Source organism: Actinia tenebrosa, unplaced genomic scaffold, assembly GCF_029948245.1.
Source record: "Actinia tenebrosa isolate PJP-AT-01 unplaced genomic scaffold, QUT_ActTen_1.0 PGA_scaffold13__45_contigs__length_12533684, whole genome shotgun sequence".
Lineage (NCBI taxonomy): Eukaryota > Metazoa > Cnidaria > Anthozoa > Actiniaria > Actiniidae > Actinia > Actinia tenebrosa.
This window is the reverse complement of record NW_028292573.1, coordinates 10,512,357-10,523,365: the sequence shown is the minus strand read 5'-3', so window position 1 is coordinate 10,523,365 and position 11,009 is coordinate 10,512,357. Positions and strand designations below refer to the sequence as shown.

The 11,009-nt window shown below is 35.6% G+C and overlaps 1 protein-coding gene across 1 annotated transcript; it reads right to left on the bottom strand.

Moving 5' to 3' along the window:
- Positions 1 to 472: 472 nt before the first annotated feature.
- On the bottom strand, positions 473 to 10,340 carry LOC116292153 (PR domain zinc finger protein 14-like). Its single transcript, XM_031699417.2, has 5 exons — positions 10,280 to 10,340; positions 9,440 to 9,610; positions 3,286 to 3,560; positions 2,338 to 2,614; positions 473 to 1,529 (listed from the first exon to the last, which is right to left on the bottom strand). Exons 1-5 carry the CDS (start codon positions 10,287 to 10,289, stop codon positions 814 to 816), a joined length of 1,449 nt encoding a protein of 482 aa, XP_031555277.1. The 5' UTR covers positions 10,290 to 10,340; the 3' UTR covers positions 473 to 813.
- Between the last annotated feature and the right edge of the window lie 669 nt (positions 10,341 to 11,009).

Genomic DNA, 11,009 nt, shown 5'->3' with positions numbered 1-11,009 from the left:
TAGGCAAGACAACAATTACTTTCAAGAATTTCGATTTTTTTGTAGTCAAGTTGTGGGGTAAGTCAATCTTGTTTATTTGTTGTAACACCATAACGAGAAAACAATTTTATTATGATACGTTTTAAGTAAAGTACGAGTAAATGAATCGTACTTTATAGATGCTGTTTCATTGAGTAAACGAGTAAATATTGTATATTTAATGAATGAAGCTTAACGTGTCACAGAAATTCAAACATTGCCATTCAACAATCCACATTTGGTAGAATCAATAATGAGAATATATTGAATCAGAGGTGTACTTTAAACCAGAAGCATATTTAGAGTATAGTACGAGCACGTACATAAGGTATTCACTGGTATTTCATCGAGCATGCGCAGTAAGAAAGTGAGATTTTGGTAAAGCAAAAAATACTGATTATAAGATTTTTTTGATTTTGAATTCATAAACATTTTATTATGAAAAAATGCAAGAATAGACAATATTATTTCTGAACTCGTCCTCGATCGAGTTATTTCTGAAGCCTCTATTTGGTACTTCTTAATTCTATTTGAAGTGTTTTATACATTTTCGCTTGACATGCGTACAGTACGAAAATGAGAATAATTTGCAGCTTTTGAAAGCGTGATAAATTTATATGATGTATTTATTTCGGAATGGTTCCCAGTCGCTTCTCTATAATTTAAGGGAAGAATCAACTGAGCGCAAAAGGGATCAAGGGAAGAAAAATAATAAGCGTTGCGTAATCCTCCTTCCCAAAATCAATTGCGAGTAGGAAAATCAATGTAACGACTGCAAACGCGTCTGTATTCAATTTACAATTCTTCAGAAATCTGCTGTTTGATGATCGTGTTTGTCGTTTGTCCAATCAGCTGGTTGCTTTTCCTCATCACCTTCGGAGCTCGATTTTTCCTCGTGGTGCAATCGAAGTTCGCTCGGTGACGATCACGAGACGAAGGGCTCGAGAATCCCCGACCACATTTCTCGCACGTGTATGGTTTAGCTCCAGTATGCATGTTGATGTGAAACTTCAGCTCGTATGACTGCGCAAAGGCTTTTCCACAATATTCACACACACATGGCTTTTCTTTGGTATGTGTACGACGCACGTGGCTGTCATGCGCGGCGTGTGAAGCAAATGCGCGTCCACAGTGCTTGCACTTGAATGGTTTCTCGCCACTGTGTTGTCTGATATGCGTGCGCAGGATAGAAGACGCCGTGAATGCCTTCTCACAGTGAGGACATCTGTACGGTCGCTCTCCACTGTGTACGCGCATGTGTTTATTGAGACTGGAAGACTGCGAGAAGCGTTTGTCACACACCGTGCACTGGTGAGGTCTGTGCTTTTCGTGGACGTGAAGAACGTGAATTCGTAGTCTGTCACGCTTGTCGAACGATCTGTCACACAACGAGCACGGGAATCGACGGTCACCTTGATCAACACATCTTGTGTACTTGAGGTGTCTGTCACGGTAGTACTTGTATGCAAAGACTTTATTGCAACGATCGCAGTAATAGTTACCAGTTGTACCTGAAACATGACCAGAAAAAATAATTAGTTTAAGATCTTCTCCTACATCGAGCCATGCAGGAAGTGAGTTAACAGGCATTCTTTGTCTACGCAGTTAAGCGTGAGACACAGCGGTTTTCAAATACGATAAATATCCTCTGATGATCTGTTAGAGCGCCTACATAACGTATTGGAACATTGAAACGGCTTCCCAAAATTTGCAGTATGATATATCCAATAACAGCGCTTTACGGAAAATGCGTACACTTGAGGTCTTGGATAAGATTTAGAGCCAGTCAAGTTAGTCTATCTTTTCACATTAGTGCAGTTTTCGTATGGCTGTGAAAAACTCAGTGCCGTAAGCGTTACGTGCCGTGACCGTGACTTTCTAGAATTTTAATTGGCTGATTTTTTCACGCGCAATATGATTGGTCTAAAAGTGCCGTGATCTTGGCGTGACCGTGTCTGCGCCGTGTTTATGTCGTGTTCCGGGTATTTGATTGGATGGAGAGTATATTCTCGTGCAATGTGATTGGTCTGGCGTATCCCTTGCTGTGTCACGACCGTGTTCTTGCCCTGAACTTTTCAAAGTCATACGAAAACTGTCGTAATTTGCGCAATTGTTTGCGCAACGATCCATAGATGTTAAAGCTAACCGTAAATGAACGGACCTCAAACAAAAACACTCGCGAAAGCTCAGTGTCACAAAAAAAAAAACATTTTTGAAATTTCATTGATAATTATTTACTCTATTTTTAATTTAATTTTTTTTTTTTTTTTTTTTTTTTAATTCTTTTTTTTTTAAAAGAAACCTTAGACCATGGCTTACCTTTCTGGATTTCCTTTTTGTTTTCGGTAATTTTAGTTGCCGTCGGTGCAACCCCTACGGGAATGCCCATGTACATCTCATAGGTCTTTCCATACCAAACCAACAGCTCTTCTCCACAAAAGATATCTCTACTCGCTTCATAATATATCTTATCATTTTCTTGGACAACAGCAAGGTTTTGTTCTATACTCTGACGCGCGCAGTTAACAAACTTGAGCCAGTTGTCGTCATCTGTAGTGCCATCGATGTAGTAACTTAATCGATTGTTCTTGAACACCTTTATTATTGGAAAAAAGGGACTACATCAATGTTTGACAAGATAAAACTAAATGCATAGTTCCGACTTAGACCGCTGCAGCCGTTTTCCTAGTGGAATTGAAATCTTATCTCACAAATAACAACACAGTATCTGTTTTAAAGAATACTACAAGGCAATTTTCTATTCTTTTCACAGGATAGTAAACAATTGAAAATATTTATAATCAATTTTCTGCGATCAGAGTTTTGTATTCTGAGATATTCTAGATAATAATGACATAGACTGGCCCATGCAAATGTTCGTTAAGATCGTTATATACATCTACTAACTATTTCAAAAAAACGTCATCGCCAAAGGCGATAGGCGAAAAGCGATAGGAGATAGGTAATTCCAAGAACATCGTATTATTCTGGTCAAGAACATATACCTTAGTGTTGAGACTGATTCGATATTGTTTGTAGTCCATGAAACCATTTCCGTCTCGGAATGACCTATCGCCTTTGGCGATGACAACGTTTTTTGAAATAGTCGTACATAGCTCTATGACAATCCAATAGGCTTTTGTGATCAATGAAGTAGTGGAAGTCCCACAGCAAGGAGTGGGGCGTGTTGGTGCGAAAAATCCAATTATAAGTTCTCCCCCTCTAACTGGAAAGAGGGGGACCAAAGTGAGCGAGATCACAACTTACCTCCCACATATGCGGGTTGTCCTCCCCAGCACTCAAATCACCAGGCTTCACCAGGTAACCTGTGTAAGGACCAAAACGCGTTCCCTTCATAATCACTTTCTGATTGCAAAAAATAGCATAATGGATTCCCCTTCCCATGGTAACAGTAACCAAGCGAAATCCGTCTGGCAGTGCGCTGGGTGGTTTGGTCAGCGGTGTCTGTGTCTCGGATATTCCTCCGTAAGTGAATTTTGAGAAGATTAGGTCTGCGCTTGATTTGGGAGAAGGCATTTCATCTGAAAAGAAAAGAAAAATGTTGATATTACCGCAGTACTGAATTCTATTTTCGAACTTTGTACGCTAATTAAAATCTAACCATGTGATTGGCTAGAATCGATCACGTGATTTCATCTCATACGTGTACTATGTACTCCCGCGCGTTATGGCAATGATCAAGTGGCGTCCGCCATTTCCCACTGAAAAATACTTAACCGGCATCAAACAATACGTAATGTAGTAGATATCAACAGAACTCTCAGGATGTTGATCTTTAACTAACGTTTGAAGATAAACCAAGCAAATCCGGTCAAGTTAGTTGCACAAGCGTGAAGCCTTCAGCTAATTATTTTGGATTTGCTAAGCAAAATACGTTTGAACTTACTAGTAAGCCGTTTTATTTTCAAAAAATATTTTTGGGAGAGGGATATTACGAGCTGGAAAGCACTAAAAAAAATTTTACTTTCTTTCATGTTCTCTTTCCCCAAGTTTTAAATGAGACGCTTTATAGTGGCCTTTAAATGGCTTCCAAACCAATCAACGGCAAAAACCTGTGAAAAACAAAAACGTCTTGACAGGAAAGTTATCCTACACTTTTTGGGCAAAACTTCAAAAAAGAAGTTTCCGGTCGCAAATAAAAAATGGCTTTCTTTTTTTTTTTTTTTTTTTTTTTGACACAGCATGTTTTAGCTATTTAAAAATGGTTATCAAGAGAAACATTGATCTATATTCGTAGTTATATTAGCTTAACGCGAAGCTCTTTCTTTTGTTCTTCCATTATTTCCGATATATAGAAGGTATATAAATTGTTCCTGCAAAAATATTTCGGCTGAAATATTTTGCGATAGATTCAAATGATTCGCGAATGCGGAAATAAATGCACGTTAATGACTAGTAAATTCAATCTTAAACCATGTTTAGATCACCTAACTCAATTCTAGTTATTCCTTAATATCTTAGTCCCAGTAACTGTATTTGAAGTTTTCTCTCACTTTTATGCTGCTTAAAGACAAACTAAACGATTAAACCAGCTTTTCTTTCAAACTCAAGCCATTTCTTACCCCCAAAAATAATTATATTCCTTCTCGAGTACTGTACAAATCCTTTCTCATTGAAGTCTAAATTAATTCAATTAGACTTTTGAAGTCAATGAAATTCAAAGCAATAGAAATTGAGAATACATTTTTAATCAATTTAAAAAAGATACAATAAAACCATAGGGTTTCTAAGATATATAAGAGAATCCTTAATCAAAATTGATACCAAGTCTAATTCGTATAATGGGATAAATTATCATAATTACTTTGGAAAATTTTCCTAATCGATAAACAAAATACACGAGATTTCAAAGACTTAAAGTTTGGCGCCTTTGCAGCTGGGATGGTTTGGAGTTTACGATTTAAGCCTGCCTTCAATGGGCCGAATGGTTTTTCATAGACGGTGAAGGGCGGGCGATTTTCATCAATAAATTAATTCAACAATAACAAAAATTATGTTTGATTATCCTCAAACACGTGCCCGTTTTGCCGCCATTTCAATATATCTTATTCTCAAAGATGATATCATGATAAAAAAGAAAGAAAGTTTGGCTTCATAACTTCTACGCGATCTGATAATTGGCAAAACTTCATCTGGAATTCCTTCACTCAAATCAAATAAGCATTATTTGCACGGAATAATTAAAAAAATGTATACTAACCGTGCTAGCCTATCTCTATCAATTATTAAATAACAAGGATTTGTGAGCTACAGAATTTTTAAATGGTATATTTTTGGCACAGTAATTTTCGATTACACACTAAGTACGAAGGCGCCATGCACTCCGTTGGAGCACAAATTCTTTTTTCGCCAAATGAATTTTTCCCCAGTACTTTGTCATATATTTTACTAACTTTAGCCATGCTTCCATGTTTTTTCGTGTCTTGTTTTCACTACTCATAGGCTAAATCAATTCTAACTTAAAACTGGTAATGCAAACAAAGGCAGAAAATGGCTAGAAAAATTAAAACGCGTATTATATAAAGCGAAAAGTAACAAGACATCAAAAAATGTTAAAAGTGACACGAGAAAAAAGCTATATGAAAGCGATATTTCACACTCTGTACTCCCTACCTAAAAGTCGTTAGTCTCATCTTTTACTATTTTCGTCATTACTAACGAAAAAAACCTCTTTTAATTAATCCAGTCCCCATTTGACATCTGACGAAATTTTCATTAAAAGTACAAATAAAAAAAGAAGTTAGGAGACTATGGCCACCAAAGTTGACTACAGAGATGTGCAGATAACAGCAATAGGCCATGCTTTAGCTGTACGTCATTCTTGATTTTCGGTGGGGAAAACGTATTAAGACTAAGACTATATCGATAGATATATATCTATTTTGATATTTAAGAATAGTATTGAAGTACAATATATATGGCTACTAAGATAATTTGGAAAACTACGACTATAAATATGAAGAAGTTTTGCCCAATTTTTAAACGCAGAAAGCCTTTTGCTCATGAGTAGTAAAACATTCTATCATTAACGTCTTAGTTTAATAACGAATAGAATATTTGTTGCTTTTTTCGAGAAAAATCCGATAAAAAATTCTCGCATAGTTTAAGAACGCAATATATTTGAAGTCATAAAATTTTCAAAGAATGAGAAACTGTTCGATTCATGTGGATGTTAAAATGATGGATAAAGCGTTTTTAACTATGCTTAGTTCTGGAAATTGTCTAAATTGAATATATATTTTTTGGTACTTCAATTGATGAGGAAGAACAAAATAACATGAATAAGGATCGACTATTTCGCGTTTTTTCTGATTATATGTTTTATTAAATATTTATTTTTCGAATATAAACCCACCTTTTCTTCCTATAAAAAATTCACACAAATATAAAGGCTTGGAAATCATTAAAACTCGTGATACCGAACCGAAAAACAAGAAAACAAAAATTGAATACTAAAATGAGAAATTAGATTTTCCCGCCTTTTTTGTACTGGGTCAAAATTTCTCAAGTTTGCAAATAATCGGAGAGTCTATGTATTTATATTAGACTTGGCATAGATATAACAGCTTGCCCATGCAGATAATTTCAGAACGCTGTTTATTTGAAGTGTTAGAGCCCATTCATCTGATTGCCAGCCAGATATTGAGAATGGGCAAAGTTTAATTGAATATAATAGACAAATGTTTAGCAAAGAAATTGGATGAAATTAAATTAAAGAATTGAACGCCTGCATCTGCTTTGACGAATTCGCGCTGTCAATTCAATCTATTCTCATGCAATAACAATTTTCTTAGGAATCAGAAAAGTTGAAAGACATTGATTGAAAAATATTTAGTTTTTCAAATTTTGGGCATCATTCGGAAATTTTAATTTTCTTAAAATAAATGAAACGAATACTAAACGAGAGAGTAGGAAAGCTACTTTGGATTTGTATTTTAACAATTTTTTAAATATATATGTTGTGGACGCGTGCTTCACGAACAAGCTTCAAATAAAGAAGTTAGCTCACACTAATCCAAGGTGCGCCATTTTTTTGGTTTGAAACTATGAACGAATAGATAAACACACAGCTCTAACAAAGTACATTAAATAACCTAACAACCCGCCATCGATGTTTCAGATAATATCGAACAAAAATGATATAAAGAAATTGTAATTATTTTGACTAGAAGGATGACAGTAAGATGTCCATCAAATACCGATTTATTATCGAAATTACGAGTCAGTCAGTCAAAAAATTTATTTTAGTTGCCGGCCGGATCATTTTCTATAAATGTTGTCGCAAATGTCTAATTTATAGGTCGTTTTGGCCTCGTTTTGCATATAAAAAGGTTATTTTTTGCTTCAATTATTAGGACTTATCTCGGCGTGTCGCCTTAGTTTAAGTATTAAGTGAGTAAACTAGTAGCTAGCTCGGTAGATTCGCACGCCTCGTCAAACAGACAGGTTCCTAACACAGACCGGGGGAGCCATCAACTCAGCTAAATGACCTCAATATATCGCCATTTACATAATAAAGTAAAAGAACTAGTTTGGTTGTAAAAGTAAAGCTGGTTTCAAAAGAAACTAAGCCAGTATGGAATGGTAACACAGCCGACGAAGTTGGAAAATACTACTGTTAATTTCCTTCTAGGTTCTGGGAAATTTTTGAGTTTTTGGTCGATAGAAATTGATGGAAAGAAAACTAGGAAGACCACTCCCCAAATGCAATTAATCCTAAGAAGAAACGCCCAAACCTTCCCTTTACTCTAACTTCTTAATGAATTAACGAAAGATCTAGAAGCTCTTGATTCTTAAGGAGTACGACAAGTGGTTTCGTGTAACCTTTGGGTTTCAACTTTGAGATAATATTAAGTGTTATTACTGTTAACAATTCCATTGGCTTCATCTTGAATAGTTTTGATTAAACCCAAGAAATAATGGTTGTTATAAACTGGTGTTTTTGGCTTGCTGGGTTGATGAGCTCGTCACGAACCACCTCGCTTATTTCAGGTTTTTCTAAGAGGGGGGTCATTTGTATTGATTAAAACCAATTGAAGGAGAACAGCTCGTTAATTTGAAGTGTTTTAGAGACTATCGATTGTGAAGACATTACAGAATGATAACAAAAATGATTACTTTAGAAAACGGAGTTGCTTGGACATTCCAGGGAAATCAAAAACCACTAGGCTTTGTTTGGTCGTTTTCTTTGGCTAATTCAAAGCCCCTCTTAATTTAGTCTTCAAAGACAAAGATAATGAATATCTCAAAGCAATTAAATGTTGAAAATACAAGTATGTCTTGGACGTCAGAATGTAAGTGAAAAAAAAACCACAGTTCATTCAAAAACATTTGGGAAAGCTTTGTGGTGAAGTATTTTGACGGTTTTCCTAGCAGGAATATTGTGAAAAAATTAAGTAACTTTTAGAGCATAGATAGTGTTAATTTACAGAGCCGTCCTTCCTTTGAATTCGGTACAGCCAGTCAAATTCCTTCAAATATTCTCACTAATTCCTTTCAACCTAACTTCTTTAGTAAGATGACACTTCTGTCTCTTAGAATTCCAAGATCATTCGTTTTTAACACTTACTTTCTGAAAGAACAAAGGTCTAAAAAGAACGTGAAAGCCAACTAGACTAGATACTGAGTAACTTCATTTTTTCCGGCGAAAAAGAGCGCAAAAAAAGTACGAAAAAGATCGACTTTAAAAGGAGTTTGTCAAAAATATATTTTTTAAATCCGTCAATAGTTCTCGCGATTTGTAAGATGTCCTTAATTGAGGGTACAGGTTCTGTATTGCTTTATTCATAACGCGGACAAAGGACACTTAAATTTATCAGTAAATTGTGTATTCAGTAAATAAACTCCATGGGCTCTCCGCTACACAACCTATTCCATGAATACCTTAAATAAGAATTTAAGAAAGCCATTTTCGTATTTCTTATTTGTGCAAGCGTCTTTTCGCAATGACTGAATGTCGAAGATATAATATTGTTTATTTATGCTTTTAGAAGCAAGTACAATACTCTACTTTTTCCAACACAACGAATTTTTTTTACATAGAATGCCTTTCTTCTTGGCTTTTGAAAGTTTCCCGAGGGACTCAAATCTCGCGTGAAAACTGCTTGTATAATTTTTGGTTAAGTTCGTTAGGCCCTTTTGAAGCGGATGTCCTGGCTTAGCGTTCTTGTTGTCTCTATTGTTCGATGTCAGTGAAGCCTGTACTAGTTGTAATTACTACATAAAGAACAAAAACCAATTGCTGAATGTCGAGTTCTTTCTGCTACACAATGCCTTAAATCAATAAAGAAAGCTGTTTTGGCGATTTATCTGTAAACAAATCTTGATTTTTTTGGGATTAGAATCCCAAATAAAGGTAGAAATTTTCTCCTCCATAAACCCACAAATCCTTTTTACCTACCTGGAGAACCTACTTCCTTGTCTAGAGTTAGGGAATCATCTTGGATTGTAAAATATCCGTAGAGTGAGGAAACCAATTCCTGACTCGTAAACTTCCATGTGCTCTTTCTGTAAGGTTGTTCTGCAATACGAGGCGATGGTATCTTTGCTGTTGGAATATTTCTTCCTTCCGCTAAAAAACAATAGAATTGATAAAAAATATCTCAAACATTAAACTTGTGAAGTTCGACCTTCTTGAAGGGCTTTGAACATCGTGTCAGGGTGTTAAAATTCTGTATATACATGCTGTTATTTAGACCAAATTTGCATTATTTCTCATGCTTCGAGAGAACTAAAAGTTAGGTCAGCGTCAACTATAAATTTCCGTATATTTATATATGGACCACGTAAGCAATTTTGCTTGTAGTGTTTAAAAAGAAGTAAATAAGAAAAACGATTTGTTTTACCCTTCGGCATTGACGGAGGTATCAAGAATAACCTCGTTATGTTACTACATCGCTCTATTGAGGAATTACTAAGCTTAAAAAAAGATATGAAAACAAGCTTATCGAAACACAAAGATTATAATGCAATGTTAAATATTAAATGACGGGGATATATATAAACTTGATTGGGGTTTAGATAGATAGTTCGAACTACAGGTAAATGATGGTGTGTGTGTCCATTGATCTGTGTGTCCAAAGAACTGGTTAAAGCTACTCTCTCTCTCTCTCGTCTACCTAACTAAAACAGCGTGCGCATTCATCAGCTATCTACAAAAACCTTCCAGTTTGCTGGAAACCTAGAGTTTCGCGAAGTTAAGAAACATAGAAATCAATAGAGTTACGGAATGTTGACTAACCTTTACTCATATCTATTGTAGTCTTGACTTCTCTTCAGTCCACTTGTCTCTAACTTTGTTCAGTGAGCTGTGTTTAGATTACCCTAAACACTCACGCCTTTATAGGCTGCACTAATGAGTTTGTCGCGCGCATTTGGCTTTAATGAGCGCGCATGCCCTTTGGGGCCTCAAATAACCATCTGCCTGGAACGACCCACTTCCCGTGAAACGAGCGCTGCTTACTGGTAGAGTAATCCACAGGAACCCCGCTGTTTAGAAAAAAAATTAATGCGCTTCTAATACCTCCGACCCATTTAACTTGATATTCCCAATTTTAAATTAAAGTTGTAAGAGTTTATAATTAAGCCATAGATTTGACATATTGTCGACATCTTAAGAATTGATTTACAGCGCACACGCCACTCTTCCGAAATGTAGATGTCAATTACATCAAGGAGTAGTTATTAATTGACTTGTAGAGCATCAAATAGCTTCGTACCTTGATCGATTGATAGGGAACCTATGAACTTCTTTATCAGATGCACGCATACTTGCGTGAGACTTCAAAACCAGTACATATTGTCCTTTGTCTGAGAGTCAAAGTTCAGTTCCTTTATTGGACATATTTCTAATAATAATAATAATAATAATAATAATAATAATAATAATAATGATAACAATGATAATAATAATAATAATTTATGATGATTTTCCTGAGAGTTTTTAAAGGCCTCGATGCTCTTACAAAGGG

Bases quoted from the DNA above. Each gene is read 5' to 3' on its own strand.
- LOC116292153 (XM_031699417.2), bottom strand. The intron at 3,561-9,439 runs GTAGGTAAAAAG...TTTTCTTTTCAG, and splicing joins CAAGGAAGTAGGTTCTCCAG to ATGAAATGCCTTCTCCCAAA. The intron at 2,615-3,285 runs GTAAGTTGTGAT...CCAATAATAAAG, and splicing joins ACAACCCGCATATGTGGGAG to GTGTTCAAGAACAATCGATT.